Source organism: Branchiostoma lanceolatum, chromosome 13 (assembly GCF_035083965.1).
Source record: "Branchiostoma lanceolatum isolate klBraLanc5 chromosome 13, klBraLanc5.hap2, whole genome shotgun sequence".
NCBI lineage: Eukaryota > Metazoa > Chordata > Leptocardii > Amphioxiformes > Branchiostomatidae > Branchiostoma > Branchiostoma lanceolatum.
Window position 1 is genome coordinate 12,089,161 of NC_089734.1, and position 20,950 is coordinate 12,110,110.

General features: G+C 40.6%; 2 protein-coding genes across 2 annotated transcripts; both read right to left on the reverse strand.

Moving 5' to 3' along the window:
* Nucleotides 1-3,476: 3,476 nt before the first annotated feature.
* LOC136447141 (breast cancer type 1 susceptibility protein homolog) lies at nucleotides 3,477-14,062 on the reverse strand. Its single transcript, XM_066445838.1, has 12 exons — nucleotides 12,532-14,062; nucleotides 12,120-12,196; nucleotides 10,145-10,304; nucleotides 8,417-9,783; nucleotides 8,022-8,109; nucleotides 7,780-7,857; nucleotides 7,615-7,655; nucleotides 7,140-7,217; nucleotides 6,618-6,675; nucleotides 6,316-6,389; nucleotides 4,868-4,925; nucleotides 3,477-4,117 (listed from the first exon to the last, which is right to left on the reverse strand). Exons 1-12 carry the CDS (start codon nucleotides 13,961-13,963, stop codon nucleotides 3,981-3,983), a joined length of 3,648 nt encoding a protein of 1,215 aa, XP_066301935.1. The 5' UTR covers nucleotides 13,964-14,062; the 3' UTR covers nucleotides 3,477-3,980.
* Nucleotides 14,063-15,209: 1,147 nt separating this feature from the next.
* On the reverse strand, nucleotides 15,210-20,175 carry LOC136447500 (caldesmon-like). Its single transcript, XM_066446494.1, has 4 exons — nucleotides 20,095-20,175; nucleotides 19,543-19,674; nucleotides 18,864-19,001; nucleotides 15,210-18,200 (listed from the first exon to the last, which is right to left on the reverse strand). Exons 2-4 carry the CDS (start codon nucleotides 19,664-19,666, stop codon nucleotides 15,211-15,213), a joined length of 3,252 nt encoding a protein of 1,083 aa, XP_066302591.1. The 5' UTR covers nucleotides 19,667-19,674; nucleotides 20,095-20,175; the 3' UTR covers nucleotide 15,210.
* Between the last annotated feature and the right edge of the window lie 775 nt (nucleotides 20,176-20,950).

The window sequence follows — 20,950 nt, forward strand, 5'->3', positions numbered from 1 at the left end:
AAAAATAACGAAACTCATGAGTAGCCCAACTCGATTGTAACACTAAATCAAAGACCTATGCTAGCCCTAATTGCTTTAGTAATTAGGATGTTAAGTTTTATACTATACCTTTATTTTGCACTATGTTTAAATAATAGTTGTTGCCATACATTGTACCGTGTACGATTGTCGTACAATTAAGTTCTTCTTGAGAGCTGCGACATGAAAGCACAGGGTAGGCTAGTTTTGTAACGGATGGCTCGGACATGTCATAACAATAACATGAGCGTTGTGACAGCGACAGATATGAAACCGATCGGGCGTGACCAAAATGACCGTCCGGGCGAACCCGACACTCGGGGTGACAGACACATGTCAACAGCTGACAAAATTTGTTTTCCCGAAAATTCGTCACCCTGATGGATGGATAGGTCAGCGGGAAAATTGATTCATACGTCCGTCAACAAGACCTCGTTTTACCCTTGACGATAAGAGTTACTCAACCAACTGGGGAGATTTTGGCACCCGTCAGACGTTTCATGTAGCATTCACTATCTTTCGTCAGTGACTGACAAGTTTGTGGATGTTAGTTTAAACGCCTGACTGTTTCCAAAATTTCTCCAGTTGCTTGAGTAACTGTTTTCTTGCGTATCTCATTACCTGGATGTCACCGACGACCTTGTTTTGTTTGTTTGTTTGTTTGTTTGTGTAAATGATTACACAAAAAGGAAATCGTATTTTCTGCAGACCCAACCCCCGACAACGACCGCATTTTGTACTGCGACACGTGCACGACTGTCCTAAGGCCCCAGTTTACGATCGTGCGATGGTCGTACGACGACACATCTTGTGCAAAATATACCTTTATAGCTTTCTGTTCCTATCCTTCATCTTAAGAGAGACACATGCATATCTAACAATCTTCTTGAAATTCCGCGTACACTTTAGTGTTCCCATACATTATAACCTTAATTGTAGTATGGCTTAGCAAGTAGAACTAGTCTCTACCATACTGACTATGCTGGTTCAGACACTCTGACGTTGCCTATAGGGAGAATATTTTGCCAGGAGAGTTCGGCTAGCCTCTAACAGACTCCAGGCTGGAAAGAGTAAATTGGCCAAATAACATGCAATCGGAGCTAGTAGGGGTAACGTTACAGTTTGCCGCTCTGTACTGGCGATGGCATACTGTCGATGGCATATTGGACCCTCTCTCCGTAGCCGATTCCCTTAGCATACTATTCACTCTATTTGGCCAATTTCTACTATTTTTCCCGAGCCATCCGCGGGGCCTGGTAGAGGCTAGGGTTTTGGGTACCATAGCAGTTTTCATTTGCATGCGGTAGGGGGAAATGTTAACCCTTCCGTGGACTAACTCTCCTGGCCCCTTTTTGCCTAATTCTACGATCCATACCTCCGTAGGAAGGCCTGGTGGAGGCTACCATTGAACAGAGATTGTTAAAATCGTCTTCCATCTGCAAGACGAACCTGACTGTGGAGTGGTAATGAAACCCAGACCACCTGCCCTCAGGCTGTGTCCTTGACAGTGACGAAAGGGCGTCCTTGACAGCTACTGATAGAGTAGCTAGATAAAGATCAACTGTGGTCAAGGGTTTGGGTGTTTCCAATAAGCAAGCAGATGTTTGGGTGCGACAACGTGACGCTCTGCATGCCCGTTTTTGCTGAGGGTCGAGGTCGTGAGATCGTGGCGGTTTCGGGACAGCCCCGTTTTTAATAGCCGGTCTGACAGCTTAAAACTAATCTCCAAGAATATGTAGGGTTTGACTCAGTGCTTTTGCGACGTGCTCCAATTTGTTGTACGTGTCTTTCAGTTGCCACCGTTTTTGGCTCTTCGCCCCTAACCTCCAAGATCTATCGGTGGCAAGGCAGTATCGAAAGGGTCAACGAGTATATCCAAAGCCACCGGTGGCAACTGGAAAGACATTGCGCAATAAAACCGACCGAGTCGGACCCTGCATCTGTTTAGAGATGATCAGAAAACGTCAACGTCAGGAAATCAGCACAGGTTTAATCTTCCCAACATCTGCTTAAAAATTGGTCCTAGACTCACCCACAATAATCACTTTCTAGAATGCTTTATATATATTTTTCTTTAGACGACAAGGCGGCGTAAAACAGATTATCATCAAAGCACAATGAAAAGGCTCCACCCATATCCCACCACGTAATGATCTTTTAAATGGCACAACGATGTAATTACCAGAATACTAGGAGGAAAATGCATAACGTCTGGCTGTAACTTTCCGTTCTACATGTGCCGGAGAAACAAGGGGCAACCAAAATATTAAGATCTTTCCTCCCTATTTCTATTTAGAGATTGCAACAGATGAGAAATGTAGATTTGCAGATTGGAGCTTCCCCCTCTTTCAAGGGCACAGCCGTACGTCTTTGGCCCATTAAACACTAAGTGGTCATACTAAACACTTGAACATCAATGAAGCCACGAACTCAAAAGCTAGTCAGAGGACTGCTAATGATCCGAAACGCAGCGGCGTCTTTTTGCTACCGGCTGTACTTCGGAAAATAATACATTTTCAAGCAGATAAAAGGTATAGGCCTGCCAGTCAAACACACACTCGTGCCGCTTGAAAAACTTGCAGAACGAAGGAAAAGACGTGCAAAAGTGAGATCAAGTTTACATCTGCTTGGAGATTTGGAAAGAGGAATTGAAAATTAATTGCAAAAAAAATTGAATTTTTGGCGACGCCTCTGGGACGGAGCCTGTAGTATAGTAATGAATTTAGTTTGTTCTTCATTGCTGCGGACAGAGTTCTGTTCGTAGGGGAATAAGGACGGTTGGTGTACAATAATGTGTTGCAAGCTCTGTAGAGTGCTTAGTCCAGTGATTAGTGACCTTTGTGTTTCCGCAACATTTTTTTATAAATCCTTGATCCCCGTTCCCCGACCATTTCAAGTGGTCCTTCTACAACATATCAAAACCATTCAAACGTCCTTTCTATACAATTGCAGGTGGATTAGTGGAGACCTGTTAAGGAGGACCTTCTAAAGTGGCAGTTCATTAAGTGATTTGAGAGTGCTGAAAATGACTGGCTGGTATTAGGCCATGCTGATTTGATTATATGGATGGCATCCTCTGGGAACCCCAAAACTGATGTGTACATGCGAAAAACAATTACCTTCATTACAAAATCTAAGTGGCCAGGAAGGTTGAATAAACAATACTTTCTTTTTGTTCATCAATGTTCTTTAACTTTGAAATAATTCATTCATTAGTATCCATTTTCTGTAGTTTAAAAAAATTGCAATTATAGCATATATTTTTTTAAATTTTGTTGCAGCTTCTTTATACGATAAACAGTATGGTGTACTATAGTAATTTTTTTTTAAATGGACGAAATTTGATAAGCGCAAGGATGTCATCCATATACCCAAGTCAATGAGGCCTTAGTATGCAAAATTCTAATTCCATATCTCTTGTAAATTGTTGCTATTAAAAAAAATCATCCAATTCCAGATTTTCAATAAACCTTGTAATATAATTATAGATGGACTGCGTCATAACTGTAGGTAAGTTGTGGTAAAATATTTTGCTGCGTAGCGTAATCAACTATTAAATTTCTAACAAGTTTATTCTGAAGTAAGGCACATATCTGTATGTCTAGATATATGTTATAGCTATCATTTCTCCAGAAAACTGATTTGAAACATCTTGGCTCAGCCTTCAAATTCCCAGCAATATCAAAGACAACCAATTTCTACCTCTCATGCTTTAGATAAACAGTTCAATTCTTTACGTATGCAGAATTCTTGCGAAGAAAAAAAACTCATGTAAAAGACTATCATATAGGAATCTAATACTATCCCTACACTAGTATTAAAAAGCAACAACACTATGCTACTCTAATAGAATAAGTAAAGTGCTTATTTACATCTTGTCTAAAACATTTGCAGTTTATTGTCACTGTAACTGAATCTTTATCTCATTCCATGCTCTAAAAGAAATCTTCTATAGACGAAGCTCAGTCGATGACAATGACATTCTGGTTTTTTGAAGAACACATCATGTAGCGTTCGATTGGTTGCACCTGGTAACTCGATACGCTGTCTAGGATCCAGTCCCTTGTCACGGATAGAACTCCGTACCGTCGGTAAAACGCTGCAGAAACGAGAAAAATCGGTTAATGATTGTCTACGGTTCATTGACATTAGGGCTGTCTCTTGGATCCGTCCCTCCATCCTAGGATGGAAATTTGCTTGTTGCTTGCTTACATCTCAAAAATGTGAACTTCATGACATGAAATTGATGAAAATGTACTTTCATAAGGTAGAAATGACAGATTTAACGACAAAAACATAGGCTCAAAAAATGAGTGCGACGGAAAAAAACTTAAGCTGGTGACAGCCCTGATTGACATAAAACAAAATGTTTGATTCTGCTTTCAAGTTTGGCATCTGCCTAGTCCCTTTGATTTTTGCAATTTTTTCACAATGAGAAACCCTGAAAACATGATGCCTTTGCCAAACGAAGGCCACAAAAGCTTTATTTCACATGCAACATCTGTGTCCACATTGATTTTAGCCAGTCTCCCTCCAAAAAAGAAATCTCACTTCTTTGGAAAGGTTGGGAAAAGGACAATATTTACATGTCAGTGACAGCTTGCTGCAAATCAATAAGATACCAGGTGCCTTGTGTTAGCCTTTTGAACAATTCCACACAGAAAACAAGCTTATATAATGAGTTTCTTTTTTCTTCTCTAAGATTTGGAGTCTATGAAGACTGTCGAAGAAATCAAATTTCTTATTTCTACCTTTTTGTATAAAAACTATTGAAGACAAGGTAATACATGTAATGAACAGTTGAACATTTTTTTTGACAAGGCTGAACAAATATGTTGTTCTGTCTTACCATTGTAGTCTTCCTCAGTGAGTTGGTTGGCATCTATCTGGCTCACAATTAAGGGTTTCTACAAGACAAAAGGGAAAAAACAATTTGTGTTTAATATTCTTATTGTCAAAGTACAGTAGAATCTATTTAATTGCACAACGGATTAACGCACACTCCATTTTTTACACCGAATCTCAAAATCCCAAACAGGTTTCCATTCACTGCATTTGTCGATGAAGATTAGATATCCAGGTAATAAGATTCACTGCATTGTTAGTGACTCCGTATATCTGCACTGCGCATTGTCACCAATGCCGGATAACTGCACCAAATTTGTTCAAACATTGTCGACAAGTTAACTAAAAGGGTGCGCTAAAAATCGGCAAACGCAGTACACATCGGCTGATAACTGCCTGTGTAGAGGCACAATACCGCCAATATGTTTAAAATTGTTTTGACTAACACATTGATAGAGATCATATGTTCAACCAATAATAATAATAAACCTTTGTCTTTACACTATAATGCCACCAAATTGGCTTCAAACTATGACAGCTTAGTGCCTGCCTGTGCCAGAGGTTGGGGCTAATGAGTCTACATGTAATGCTTACTACTGGTAGTCTTTCTGTAGCGAATTACATTATGCTGTAAGGTTACACTATGAGATTTCAAATTAATGGCCTTTGTGTGTATAGCTTGACACATGAAGTACCTTTGAGACTATGTACTGTAACTTGTCTGTAAGTGTTGAAATTTTTGCAGTGGTTTAATGGTCACGTTTTTCTTTTCAGCTTTAGACCGCTTCACCGCAAACTTAAAATCACTGCGGAAATGCTTTTCTGTCTTCTGTCTGCCTACCCCATATTGTTGCAACCGTGAACTAAAAACCATCACGAACACTCCTTTTTCTCCCTACAGCAAAATTAAATCCCCGCAAACTAAAATGCATTTTAAGTAATATGCAAGAATATCCGTCATACATTCAACACACATTTTGCCACAGGCCGGGGTTATCTGGGGTCAAATACTTGGGTATCAACAAACCATCCAGACTGTGAGACCAGAATTGGTTTTTAAGCTCTCAGAGGTGGTCTGAAGGCACTTAAACCGCTGTCAAGGACTCCACTCTTTGTGAAACTATTGACTGTGCATGTTAAGGACTATACCATTCTAAAATATACAGAGGGGTGGTCAGGAATAGTTGCCATTTTTAAAATCTTTGTGAGTGTTCGTTTTGCATTTGGTAGGTGGGTAGTGAGTTCAATCCCCGGCCGGGTCATACCAAAGACTTTTAAAACTGCTTTCTCTGCTTAGCACTCAACATTTGGAGAAGGCACAACACTGGGACTTGTAAATGAAAACATTGATTAGTGGGGTAATTTTGTGTGTCTTTTGTCTATAAATCTTACTCCTTTTTCTTTAAAAAAGGGGAAAGCTGGAAAAATATGACAACAGAAAAACCAACTCACCTTATCATGAGGAAACATATGAGGTTCCTTTATAACAGTGCCTCCACACAGCTCAACCATGAACTGCAGGTCATCTGTAGAAAATGCAAAACAATGTTTTATGATGTGATAGAATAAACAAGGGTTTTGAGGATTCTGACTTTCCTTCAGCAATTTCTTTGAGGATTAAAAACTTGATTCTCGTTACAAAAAAGCACTGATAAGATCAGCTTTTCAAGGAAAGCTTGCATTTACAAATACCTAAATGAATAATATAATCAATATATGAAAAAAATTACAAGATGAAGAAAAAAAGCAAGTACCTCTGGTGAGTGCAGTAAACTTTCCGTAGATGCAGACCTCATAATCAGACAACAGCAGCTGTTTGGAGACAAACATAACCATTACTTCATACAATATAGATTGTGTGCTAGAAAAATGTAGTATGAGCACAACATTGCAGAGGCTTACATGTAAATTTAATGCATACTAACAGGTAGGAATCCTCCTGTAAGAGACGTTTGTGGCATTGTGGCATTCGACATTGGACTTCTACACAGTCCTGCAGTATACATGTATGTTCACCATGTGTTTTTTTTAAATAAAAAAACAAACAAAAAACAGATTAGAGACAATAACCTTTATTTCCATGGGTAACTTTGCCTTTAGGAATACATGTAGATAGTTTTTATACCGCGGTTGTAGGTACATGTACATGGTAGAAAATGTATGCGACCACAATGCAGTAGACAATTCTTCCTAAAATCCCTTCTACTCAGTGATACCCAATATAGGTACATTGTAGTTTGAAGCTAGTCCATAGGTGGTAGTTAAGAGTTACTTACCTTGCCCTTGTTGGAACGAGCTTGTCGTGGGCCACCATGGCAACCGTGGACCAGATCTCCTCGAACTTCATACGGATCCTGTAGTACCATGGAAATGTTACAGATGTTAACCTTTAGCACAGTGAAGTGGCCATTTGGCTAACAATTTTCTATTGGTTACAGGTTAGGCAGCATAGACTGAATGTCATTCTTGTTAGTTTACAGGGGTTCCCATACTCATATGAGGGGAGAGCCCTGGTACACTAACTAGAATGACATTCAGGCTAAAGTCAGCAGGGAGAAGGTTAAAAATGATAATTGACAATGCTTCATGTACATTTCTGCTCTAACACACTAAGAACCGGACAGCACTTTTACACATACTATCACAACTTGGGGGAAAAAACACACGCAATTTGGGAAAATAAAACATGACCAAAACTTCACAATAATCGACAAAGAAAATCTGTGTGGCTTTTGAGAAATAATGACTGACCTCTGGAACCCGTTTCCCTTCCTCTAAGCAGGCAGCAATCCCTGAAAAATCAAGACCATGATTTTAACATTAAAAACATAAGTAAATGATAATCATAATCATCTCAGATACAGTATTTTCAGCCTTATACTGTCTGTAATGATTAAGTTCATTAAGTCTTCTTACACTGGTAAGACACAATCCATTTCCTGCCTGCAATGCCCAGGAAGAACTTCAGGGTACGGGAACAGAACTGGTCCACATCTGCAAGAAACAAGAATGTTCATTGGCCAAAGAAGTTGTAACAAGTTATATGATTGGTGAATGTCTATAGCTTAGATTTAAAAGTCACAAAATGAAACAAGGCTCCCGATTGCTCAACAAAGTTGTAACACATGTTTCTATTGGTCAGAAGTTATCTGATTCACCTGTTCTAGTGATGACATGAGTGGTGCTGTTGTCAAAAGACTGCTTGACTTGAGACCCTGTCTTCTTGGCCAGGTCCTGCACTGCTCGCTGTAGAGAAAAAAGGATTTATTAGCAATTCTACTGAACACTTTACTTAAAGGCCAGTGATTCTTTTAAAAGTACTTTACAGTTTACACATAAGCTTTAAATTTTCAGTACTATACCATAAGTTCTAGTTTGCAAGTGATGTTACGAAGTTGGCAACAGAAAAGTTAAAACTGTGTTATCTTTGGTATGCCACAGCACACTATAATTACAAATTCAGCAAATGATAACTGACATCAGCTTGTCTTATCAAAAGCTTCAGTCATCTACAGGTAAGGACCAAAAGTACAAGATACAAGGCAGAACTTACTGTCTCTTCTCTACTAAGTCCTGTTGTCACAAATGTCATGGGAACACAGTTCTTCTCTTCCCACTCAGTCTTCACTGCTGTTTTCTGTCCTGCTACACTTCCTGCATTCTTCACAGCTGATGTGGAAGTCACTCTTTCATCGTTTTCGTTGGGTATGCTATCAGCAGGTGATTTTCTCACGCTAAGAAGGCGTGGACTGTCCTTCTTACTTCTGGCGACACTTTGAGACAGGTTTCTTAGACTCGGAGAGGGCTGCTGGCTGAACGTTAGCGGAGTCTTCCTCGGTTGCGGAGTGGAAGGGTTGTTTGCGATACCGTTTCTTTCAAACTGAGAGGAAGGGACGACTAGCTCTGATTTTCGTTTGTCGGAAGAGCATTTGTCTGTTTTTTGCGTTGAAGGCAGAGACAGTCTTTTGGGAGCTTCCATGTTTTGCCTTTTATTTGCTGCTGTACCTTTCTGGGCCAGAATATCACATTTCATTTGTTGAAATGCTTTCCAATTGGTTGAAACCTCTTCTGGTTCGTCATAGGCGTCCTCTCTAAGTTCTATTGAAGCTGGCATGTTGTGATCGTCAGCAGGAGATAGTCCATCCTCACACCTTGTAGCAGTTTCATCTTCTTTATCTGCAAATGTGTCATCTAAAGACTTTCTCTTTCTTGAGTTCAAACTTCTCCTGTTCTTGCGGACAGCAGTTGAAGCTATGTCTTCAACCAGCAAGGTATCATCACCTTCATCTTCATCTTCTACGAAAACCCTTCTTTTCTCTATGTCATATTTCTTTCTTCTTGGACTGGTAGGGCTCCTTGAACCAGACTTCTTAGAATTGCTGATTCTTGGGGAGGTGTTCTTTCTATCAGAAGGACTTCTACATCCTTCCTTTGTTCTAGGACTTGGTCTTCTTGTTGCAGTTTCTTCTTTTTCCACTGCAGGACTTCTTTTGTCGTCAGCTGTGATGTTTGGGCTTTTAAACTTCTCGAGTATGCTTGCTGCAGCTCGAACTGCTGGCGGGAGTGCTCTCGGAGTTCGCGTCTTCTCCGGAGAAAGAGGCGGAGGTGGAGAGGGCGATCGCGGCGAGAAGCACGGTTGGGACGACCTTGGCGAACTCTGAGACTGGTGAGACTTTCGTGACTTTGCAGACTCCTGTGATCTTTGAGGAGATGACACCCTCTTCCGGAAGTTGTACTCTTTTGTGGGTGAGTTAGTACTTTGAGGTGTGCTACTGGACCTCCGTTTTCTAGGAGTCTCTTCTTGTGCTGTGGTGTAGATGCACTTTGCAGATGCTTGCGAGGAAGGGGTACCATATAAGTCCTTTCCACTCAAAATTTCCTCTTGGTCACCCTCTGAAACCTGCATGTTCTCTTCATGTACTGTGTTCAAAAGAGGGAATGAGTTAGTTCATGAACTAATTTGGATTTCTACCAAAGATTTAAAAGACTAGCATTATAGCTGGCTTTATCTTTTAAGTAAACTAAGACACAATAGTGACATGCTAGATTTACACATGACTTAATACAAATCCTTTCTATTATGATTCAATTCAAGTACAACAAAAAATGAGCAATTTTCAGCCTTTGAGATCCAAAAAATTATCGAAACTTAAGCATAATTCACAGAACAAATATCACTATCAAAATGTAAATATATAAGTGCTGAAGCTAAAAGTGAGTACTGCTATAAAATGTTTAAATGTCACTTATGACAATGACGATTAGAAAGAAAACTAGGTACCTGTTGTGAGATGCTGTTCAGGGATATAGGCTGGATCTTCATCGGTGTTTTCTTCTTTTCTAGTCTCTCTCGCTCTCTCCTTCCCCTTGGCCAGCAGCATCTGAATCATGGCCATCTGTCCTTCTAGGTGCTGGACATCATTCTTTAACTTGTCTTGGTTCTGGAAGAAGACATAGCTTGTTTAGAATAAGTACAACTGTGCAACCATGCAGAGACAAAGGAGAATCTCCAATACAACATTTCAGACAACAAAATATACTTATTCAGCGCTCGTGAGTGCGACTCGCACACAATATGTATGCGACCAGTTTCTTGAGAATGCGACTAGATTTAAAATCACGGTCGCACGGTGCGACAATCCAAAATTAAGACCTGCGCCAGGATAATGGCTGCAGAACTAAGCGGTAAGTCGAAAATATAGGTATTCCAATGCTACCGCGAATATCGTCGGTGAATTTTCTATCATGTTCCCACACCCGCGGTACAAAAACTATCCGTTCCTAGTGGCAAAGTTACCTATAGAAATAAAGGATATAAGTTTCTCTCCTTTGTGGTGTATTTGTTTGATTTGTAAAATGTTTCAAACGTCAAAACTTTGTCGATGAAAGTGAGCGCTCGCCGGACGCTCGCTGTTTTCAATGGCGGCCATGATGTTTATGAAAAATAGACCGCAGCAGAATGAAAGGCTTGTTTCCTGCGGTCATATTTATACCTGTTCAAGCGATGATTTTTACGATCAAAAATTGATGAATCAATTCAAGTGGAGTTTTATTTAAAAAAATATCAAATTTTCCTTTTGTCACCGGTATCATTTCAAAGCTCATTACCTGCCCGTTGTTATGGTGCTGCATGTACTTTCATTCTGCTGCTGTCTATACTGCACAGCGGCGAATCACAAAGCTTTCCCCAAGCGGTCTGCCTGTCATTGGATGACGGCGCCGCGCGGTCCTGACGCGGGAAATTTGAACTACGCGTTTCGAAGTTCCCGATTTGACTGGGTCGGCACAAACAGATCATTTTTGATACTATTTTGAGCAAGAATTTTAAGGATATTAAAGTATTTTGGATTATCTGTAGACAGAGTGTGAGTAAAAAGAAAAGAAATGCCTGTAAAAATGTTGAACTTGATGCCAGCAGTGAAGTTTCAAATTATGGAATATGACTTTATTTGTTTTGGTCATGAACCCAATAGATAAGTTCTAGAGTCATCTATTTATTTATCATTCAAGGTTATGTGAATCATTACCTGCCTTGTTCCAAGTAAAAAATACCATTGTGTATTTTTCAACTTGTTGAACTTGAGGCACCGTGGCCCCCGGATAGGGGCCAGCCGGGGAACCTATGCCCAATTTTTCTAAAAATCCATCGTACTAGTATCAGTATGTAGGAAGGTATTGAATGAATTGAATTGCCAATTGTTCTGCACCATCAATGTAGGTTTTTATCTTTTATGATCTATTCAAATACTTTATTCCCGGTTGTTAACGTATAACATTGATTAATAGGAGTATTATTTGGTATAGCCAAGACTTTTGCTTGTTCTTCCAACTTTTTGTAGTGGTGCCCCTAGATTTTTGCTGGTGCTCCTAACTTTTTTGAGTTAGGAGCACAGTGCTCCTAGGCCTAAAAGTTAGTCTGGAGCCCTGTTATTTCATAAACATTCCATGAACAGATCGCTTTTTGCTTGAATACCAAAACAAATGGCCCCATACAATTGTACATATACAAAAAAATGTCCTTAAACAATAACTCTATGGCATGATACAGACATGTTTTAATTGTTACTTTATGTTAGCCTGAGTGCCATTCTATTTAGTTTACAGGGGCTCCCATGCCTACTCCCTCAAAAAATGTGAAGTAGCAAGTATGAGAATCCCGGTAAACTGAATAAGATGGCACACAGGCTATCAAATTGTAGGAAGAAAATACATATTTGAGGTACAGCACTTTAAGATTTTAAGCAATGAAGACCTACCTGTGTATCATACAGCTCACTTAATGATGAGGCATTGGTCAAATCATGGACGTGGCTGTCTTGGCTCAGGTCGGATTCTAAAGCAAACAATGCACCAGAGAACATTAGCAGTGGATTACGAACTCAGCAAACAATTAATCAAGAATGAAAAGATCTTATAAATTTCATGAATAAAACAACCAAAAGAGTAGAATAAGCCTGTAAATAACATTGTTCTTAGGAGGTATACATGAAAAGCAATGATCAAATACTATATATCTTGAAATATTGGCTGTGGTTTTATTTGAGTGTTTTTGTGCTACAATAGTGTTTCAACCACAAATTTGAATGTGCTGTGAACATCTCCTTTCCATTCCTATTGCGACATCAAATCCCTGCAAAAATACAGTAAATTAATATCAGATTCCAGTACCTTCATTATTCTCTAAGCCACCTGTGACATCTGCAACAGCAGCTTTAGGGATCCTTTCTTCTTTTGCCTCTGGCTCAACGTTCGCTTTTGACTTTCTCCTCTTGGGCATCGATTCGTCTGCTGTTTCCTCTTTCACGTCAAGTTTTCCACTTGCCTCCTTCCTTCTCTTACTCTGAGAACGAGTGTTAATGTCAGTGTCCTTCTCTCTAGGAGAAATGCCAGCTTGCATTTCCTCAAAGTTTTTCTTCACATCTGATGGTTTCCCTGCCTTGCTCTTTCTGTCGTTCTGTGGCGTGGCTGCGTTGGAATGACACGTGGGTGATACCCGATGCTCTGGTTCCTCATCGAGGTCAGGCAGTTCATCATCATCGTCATCCGACCAGCCACACTCACGGCTCTCCTCTTCTTCTAATATGATAGGCTGAAAGCTCTTTTCTTTCAAGTCTTCCCTTGAAATCCTTTCTGGTGTCCAAGTTTTGGATTTTACCGTCTTGGTTCTCTGGGTAAGTTGTGTGAAGGAAGTGTCTGGAGGAGTTGGAGGGACAAGATCATCTTCCTCACTTTCTTCATCCTCATTAGCATCCTCCTCATCCTCTTGTACATCTTCCTCCCCCTGTTCAGTGTCTTCTACTAGAATATCCTGCTTATCATTATCTGTCACATCAAGATCATCATCGTCACTTTCTCCACCTTCTTCATCTTCCTTGTCTTGTACACCTTCCTCTTCATTGTCTTCTACTTGAATGTCCTCCACATCATTATCTGTCAAATCTATGTGTTCATTTTCTTCAGATTTCTGACCTTGTCTATCAAAGGTAGCTTGTTTTCCAGCCAGATTTTTAGTGGGCTTCAAATTGTCAGCTTTGTCTTCCTCTCTTTTTCCTTGTATTTGTTCTACAAGAGGACTTCCCATGTTGGTTTCCTTAACTTCATTTAGCTCCACTTTCTGTGTTACTGTCTCTTCTTTGCTTATGTTAGATTTGCCAAGTCTAGGACTCTTTCTCTTCTGTTGCGAACCTTTTGACTGGAATCTTACATTCTCAAGGAGAGAGATGCTGGCTTCTGTATTTCCTGAATCTGGAAAAGACTGTTGTAACATCATACTTGGGGATGTCACTTTTGCTTTGGGAGTAGATTCTGAATCAGACGCCTTATGTAAACTGGAGGATTTTCTTTTTCCTCTCTTTGTAACATTTTCTTCCGTGTCTGGGACCACATCTGAGTCCACGTCCAGCGTTTTACGTCCAACAGTTGGTGAGGATAACTGACTACACACTGTGGACACTTCACTCTCTGGAGGACATGACTTGGGTGTATCCTTTCCAGTGTCAACTACACCAGGAGCAACTTTACATGTAGGTGTAGTACAAGACTTTGGCTGAGGCTTGGTGCTAGCTGGTGGTGACTTCAGGACAGCGGGTGTAGAAGGCATGTTCTCTTGGGAGATGGAACAGACTGATGGTGTGTTTTCTGGCGAGCTGAGCTTCGAGCGTCGTCTCCGTGTGCTCAGTCTGTTCCTGTCTTTTACTACCTTCTGTGGGTTAAAATAGAGGCAGAGGATCCAAATCAAGATTATTTTATCAAAATGATACACTGCAAACAGTGCAGTAATCTTAAATAAGTTAAATATAAAAGGATTATTGTGTCTAATTTCAGAAGCTATACCTGTTTATTAATCATATTAAGAAAAACAAGCCTTTATGAGCTACGTCATCAGAATCAATGTCTGTTGAAAGAGTGTGGTAGTTGAACACACACCACAGTCAATGAACTAGCCCCCCCTGTACATTTTGTAGTTTCCTTCATAAATGTGTGGCTAAAGGGTTTTAGAAACTAGCTAAAGCCCTATACACCATAAGGTGTGGGAAGATTCTAATTTTATCTAACATTCAAGACAGAAGTTTAGAAACTAAAAACGATTTTAGAAATGACTGTAGCAATCTTTTAGGAGTTTTGTAAAGTTTTGCCTTTACAAAAGGCTTCAGAGGATATCACTTAAACTTCAGTTTGCAATCAATAGTTCATAGAATTGTTTCCTTACTGGACCACTGTTGCTGATAGTAGCTGGTAGGACAGGAGGTGTGGAGAATGGCGGAGGGGTGGGGGGAACCTCCCCTGGGGTGCTGTTCTTCCCACTGCTGCGGAGTGACCCTGGGGTTCTCCCACCGACGATCCATTCGGGAGACTGAATCTCTGACGATGCTGTGTTTAGGGAAAAGAAACAGATATTACTGTAAATGCAGATATTTTCCCAGTGGTTTCATGTTTGTGGTTTATGGAAACTTATTGCCACCGTGAAAATGCTAGTTGTGTTCATGCTCCTTTACAATCACAAACTTAAAACCACTGCGAACACACATTTTCTTAGACTTACTTCTGTATTCAGAAAAAGGATTTCGAGCCCTGGTGTGTTTGTGCACACAAATCCTGGTGGGAGACAATTTTGCGGTTGAAACACTCCTTGGCAGAGACAATTATAAGAAGTTGTACTCTTTCTAACCTCCATACATCCATTTAAAAGCAAGTTGTTACCCTCTAATTTCACCCTGTAAATTCAATGCATGTATGACTTAAAGTCTCACTCTAGGGACCAAGCAATGGTTACAAGATAGTTGCAGAGGAAGACAATATCAAACCTTCTCCCTGCTGCATAATGCCAGAACCAATACAGATTCGGTGCTAAACAGCTACCTTAGCAGGCTTAAGGTTAAAGAGAAGTCTACCTTTTCTTGATTTGTTTTGTCTCTGAGACTGAGGGCTTCCCTCTGAGAACTCTGCAAGTCTGTGGACATCAGCTACCACTTCCACCATCTTCCCTTCAAACTCTGTAGTAGTCTCGGACTCAGGAATCACCATAGAGTCCTCCATGCTGTTCTCTAGACTTCTGTCTCGACTCCCAGGCGAAGAGAAGATTTCTTCCTCGTTTCTTGCGTCCGAAACTTGCTCTTCTCCCCTCTTGTTGGATCTCGTGTTGCTAGCAATACCTGCGAAGTTTCTCCTTGGTGGAGTGGGACTTGCTAAAGTGATGGTATCAGGGATATTCCTGACCACATTCCCAAAGTCTTGTAGTATGTTTCTCGTCTCTTTGTTAGTGGGGTGAGGATTTCCCTTTCCTCTTTTGTTCTTGTCTTCATCCATCACTTTCTCAGTCATATTGCTTGGACTTCTTATTGTCTCTTCTTCATCGTTACCTTTATCCAAAGCTTTCTCTGGGCTATGCCTTGGACTTGTTCTTATGTTTTGTTTTCGATCCTTAACTTGCTCTTGGCTTTGCCTTGGAATCATTTTTGCAGCTTGTTCTCCATTAATAACTCCAACAAGGGATTTGCGTGTGCTGTGTCTTGGACTACTTCGTATGTCTTGTTGTCCCAGAGGTTTCTTCTGTCTACGTCTTGGACTACTCAAGATGTCTTGCTGTCCATCCTTCTCCTTCTCTGGGCTGTGTCTTCCACTGTTCCTTATGTCTTGTTCTCTGTTCTTTTTCTTAGCATTCTTAGGACTGCATCTTGGACTCCTCCTAATGTTTTCAACTTGTACTCCTTCTGACAACTTTAAATCTTCTTGTTTGTCTTCTGCTTGCTTCTGTTCTTTCTCCTGCCAGGATGGTTGAATGACGTCCTCAGAGTTCTCTGTCTCCTGCATTGCAACTTTCCCAGATGTGAACAGTTTTGGATCTTCCCCTGCTTTCTTCTGACTAGATGTCTTCCTTTTCTTCTTTCCAGCTTGAGGAGCCTTGGTCTGATGTTGAGGTGTACCCTTCTCTTCCTCAGATGGAGGGATGATGTCTGTGGAGTAGATGCCTGGAGTTTCCTCTACCGGACAACTCGGTTGACTAGCAGTCAGATCAACAACACCTTGCCCTGTGTTTTTCAGACTGCTTGAGACAGTTTCTGTGTTGGGATTTGACTCAGGCACAACTGATACTTCAGAATTTTCCATCCCTTCACCAAGGAGAAGCGTATCCTGGCCTCTTTCTTCTTTCTTTTCTAAGTGTGCTTGGGCATCTTCAGATTCATCCACATGTATCTCAACATCAACTGCGTTTTCATCCACCATCTCTGGAACATTTTCCTCTTCGCTATCATCTTCATCTTGTCTGGCGTCTTCTTTTTCCATCCATCCTGTTTTGATTAACAGTAGCTCCCGTTTCCTTGCTTTCGTCCTTTTCAGCTTCTTCACTTTACCACGTTGCCTTCTTCCCCTCTTCTTTCCTGCTGTCTTTCTGTTTCCATCTTGGCTGCACTGAAACTGGTAAGGATCTTGAGGGGCTCTGTCTTTTGTTGTAACAAGAGGGAGACGCTTTGGCAGTTCAGCTTCCTTCGTAGTCTCAGACACCTTATTGCTGCGTCTTGTTTGTCGTACACCAAGTGACTCAGCCATGTTGACAATCGTTTTCATGGTTGTTTGTTCTTCTGCTGCGTGACGTTTTCTCGTCTGCAAAGCTTTTGGAGATGAAACATTTTCTTTTATGACGGCTTCTTCGATGTTGGTAGATCCTTCTTGCCTTGCTTCTAATTCCTTTGAAGACTCAGATGTCTTTCCTTGTTTTGTAGTTTCTTCCTTCTTTTTCTTATCATCGTCAGACATTCCTGCGTCTTGGGAGACATCCTTCATGTAGCCTGGTACTGATGTTTCTTTAGCATTTCTTTCTCCATCTTCCCTCTTATCCTGTGTCTTCCTTCCACTGTTAGCCTTACATGTAGATGGTGCTTGTCCATGCTTTTCATTTGACACTACATTCCCAACATTCAAGTCTTTCTTGGAAGTTTTCTCAACGTTGCAGTTGTCTTCTGTACCCTTCCTTGAAGAAGACCTTGTCCTTCTTGGCCTTGCTTCTTCTTCGGTGATGTCACCTTGAACTCTGATCTCTTTGGACAAAGACCTTGTCTGTCGAGACTTCCTGGAATTGTTATCTGGACTTGAAGTCGTCTTCAGTTCTCTCTCCACAGGTGCTGGAATCTGATCTTCTTTGTTGAACTTATCTTCCACCACTTCTGTGTATTCCTCTTTCTTTCTTGATGGCTGGTCTTGGTCTGCATGTTTTACGTTGTTGCAAAGGTTGCTCTCACCTTCTAAAGCCCGGATTGCAGCAAAGATGTTGTCCTCATCTTCGTTTTGCTCGTCTTGATATTTCTTCCTCCGGTCCTTCCTTCTCTTCCTCTTCTGTAGATACTGCTGTGAGAACATGCCAAGCTGGCTGAGCGTCTGTTCATCAAGCTCGTTGAGATCTGCTGCAATCTTCTGTTCCTGATCTGTTAATGCTACAGATTTCTCGTTGGCTGTCTGTTCTTCTTGATCTCTTTCGTCTTCAGTTGGATCATCACTTTTTTCAGGGCTGTCTGGTTCGTCGAGGAGATCTCCATTGCTTGTGAGGTACACACACATGTCGTCATCACTATTTTGTACCTCCTCTCTTTTTTCCAGGCTTGTTTTTGCTGGTGATTTCTGCAAAGGTGGAGGGACTGTTGCACGAGATATTTCCTCTATTGGAGCTTTTGACGGAGTGTTGGTAGTCTTAGATTTCCTCTTATTCTTGCTGGGGACTTCTTCAGCGATAGGGTGCAAGACTTTGGCAGAGAAGTCCCCGGCCATTTTCTTGGCCCTCCTCCACTGCTCCTCGAGACCGGCCGTCTTCTTCTGAAGTAGAGTTTTCTCGCGCCGGGACGAAGCTGTGAATGAGACCAGGGCTTGCATCAGCACCGAGTGATTTCTTCCAAACTAACCATGCAAAAAACCCGTCAGAAAATTTTGCCAAAATCAACACTGTTTATATTCGGAACACCTGATTAAGTAATTGAAAACAACTTTTCTTCATGCACTTTAATTTTTTTCATTTAATTTTCATACATCCACCTCTTCCACAATGTTTCATGCACTCTACATCTGTAGTATCTTAACTTCTGTGTCACATCATCCACAGCATGCAACTTTCTTTCAGAAACTTTTAAGCTATCACCAAAGTGTGACAAATTCTACCAAGATGATGTTTAACTTTCCCACCAAAAATCTTCAAAAGGGGGCCTTTAAAAGCATTTCTAGCTAGACTCAATCCTCTTGCTAACCCCCTCCATCTTTTTTTGGAATAGCCAACAACTATGACAGCACAACAGAACAACTAATTGTAAATGCCTTTAAGTTTGCGGTGGTTTAATGTTTGTGGTTTTCACAGGAATCTCCACGAACTTACATAAAAAAATTACTTGTTTTGTGTTCTTCCAACCTACCACATTATTCCAACCGTTGACTAAAACCCACCGCAACAATTCCATTTTGTCTCTACCACGAAATTAAATCACCGCAAACCTAAATGGATCTATGGTTTATAGACGTACCAGGTTTGCTGTAGCTCTTGACGAAGACCTTCTCTTTCCTCTGTACCCAGCGGTCTATGCACAGCTGACTGCTGCTTCCTGAAGACACCGTCATCTGATCCTCCTTGTCTGCAGGATTTCTGCGCTTCCTCTTACGTCCTTGTGACATATGAAAGAAGACATATCATTAAATTTGTCTTCTTTGACATGACAGGTCGTTCAATGTAACATAACCAGTTGCAACTGCATGCCTGGCAATCTTGTGCTTCATGTTTGAGTATGTTTATTTAATTGCACTGGAAATTAAACAATGCAGGTTAAGTGAAGGGAGCCTATTCTTTAATCCTTGTCCTGTGGCTCCCAACATATACATTGTAGATTGCAAGACATTTTCTAAAAGTAGAGACTCTCAGCTTTCTATATATGTATAGCATTATAGGGTTACTTGGAAGAGAAGTAACTATACAGGAGCAAAGTGCAAGCAGTATCTATCTTTCAAGAGGGTCTAAAAAGCCCAGCAAAGGGAGAATGTATGGTAAAAAATTGCCAGCAGGACAAGGGGTAAAATTCGACAGCCTATATGTTTGATGTGGACGTAAATGTTAGAGTTAACCTCATCAGCAAAAAATTATAGCTGCATCTGAAACTGACCAATCAACATCAAGACTATAACCGGAGCAGTACAAAATTTCACACTGACCTTTACTTGATACAGACTCATTGTCAGCTTTTATCTCTGCTGATTTCCGCCGCGTGTTTCGACCCTTCCCCCAATCTGGGTCAGACTGCCCCGGCTTCCACGATGCCTCTGAACCGTCGGTCATGCTAGCAGCTAAACAAATCAATAAAACAGAAAAACACATTGAGCCAAGTATCTTATGAAATGTATGTGAGACTGATAGTATGGATTTGTGTCCAGTACTCCATTTCCACACTCCCTCCTAACATAGCTTTGTGTTCAACATTTGTTATGTTGTATGATATGACAAAGCTACCAAACATAGAAATAAGGATGTAGAAGTGTAAATTGCACCAACAATATTACCTTCCTTTTGAAATACAAGCCTAGGGGAATTGTCTAAAATGGTTGTACGCATTTCAGTGGCAACAAACATATAGTTAGTAGCAGACTAAAGTGCTAAGTTTTGTTTATTTGTTTATTTGAAAGATCTCCATTAGTGCGTATCAAGTACATGAATACTTCACTAATCTTTCTGGAGTCAAGTTACTGGGTAATGGACACTACCAGTACCTGAGGTATCCTTTTCTTCCTCATCCAACCCATCTCCAGCTTCAAAATCTCCTTCCACATCATCAACTTCTTCAACCTTCTTAGCTGGTGTCTTAGAAGGCCCAGCAGACGTCTTATTCCTGTTGTCAGCTGCAGGAGGCTTTCTTCCTTTCTTCCCCCTTTTCTTGGACTTCTTCTTCCCTTTTGCAGGATCCTGTTGGCTGCCTAAGTATTTCAAAACAAGGAAAGGGTTTAGAAAATATCTTCAATCTTTATAAGACAGATCTTGTATTCAGAAGGCTAGGGGCTAGGTCATATCAAAGATTTACAAAAATGGTACATACTGCATCTCTGATTAGCACTCAGCACAAATGAGAAAGAGTATGGGAGTTGGACACACGCCACTACCAGTGGGCTAGCCCAATACTGTAGTGGCCATGTGTGGCCCAGGGGCTTAAGAGATAGAGATGGGCACTGCCCCTTTACACTGAAAGTGAAAGGTGTGGGAAAATTACAACTTTAACTAACATGCATGGATTTGAAATTCAGAAATAATCATGCATTTTCATATCTAAGGAGATCGGTGTTTAGCAATGTCTATCTGAAGTAAACAACTGTAAATCCATTTAATGTTGAAGTCAGTAATATTAATGGTTCGGGGGAAAGGTAGTAGTTCACGGCATTTAATCTTAACTGTGAGAACAAACATCAATGTCTCTAAATTCTAAAGTTAGTAATCAAATATTTGCAATGATGAAATTTTAGCGATTGACTAGTGACCGTTAAAGCAGCTAAAATCAAATTACTGTTAACAAATCAAGAATTACAGTATGCATACTAAATACAAGGTACATTTTGTACATTACCTATGAATTCA

Excerpts from the sequence above, each read along its gene's own strand:
- LOC136447500 (XM_066446494.1), bottom strand. The coding sequence starts at position 19,666 with ATGACCGACGGTTCAGAGGCATCGTGGAAGCCGGGGCAGTCTGACCCA. Across the intron at positions 19,002-19,542 it reads TGAGTCTGTATCAAGTAAAG|GACGTAAGAGGAAGCGCAGA; the intron begins GTCAGTGTGAAA and ends ATATGTCACAAG. Across the intron at positions 18,201-18,863 it reads CAAGAGCTACAGCAAACCTG|CTTCGTCCCGGCGCGAGAAA; the intron begins GTACGTCTATAA and ends TCTCATTCACAG.
- LOC136447141 (XM_066445838.1), bottom strand. The coding sequence starts at position 13,963 with ATGCCTTCTACACCCGCTGTCCTGAAGTCACCACCAGCTAGCACCAAG. Across the intron at positions 8,110-8,416 it reads GACTTAGTAGAGAAGAGACA|CGAGCAGTGCAGGACCTGGC; the intron begins GTAAGTTCTGCC and ends TTTTCTCTACAG. Across the intron at positions 6,676-7,139 it reads CTCGTTCCAACAAGGGCAAG|CTGCTGTTGTCTGATTATGA; the intron begins GTAAGTAACTCT and ends GTCTCCAAACAG.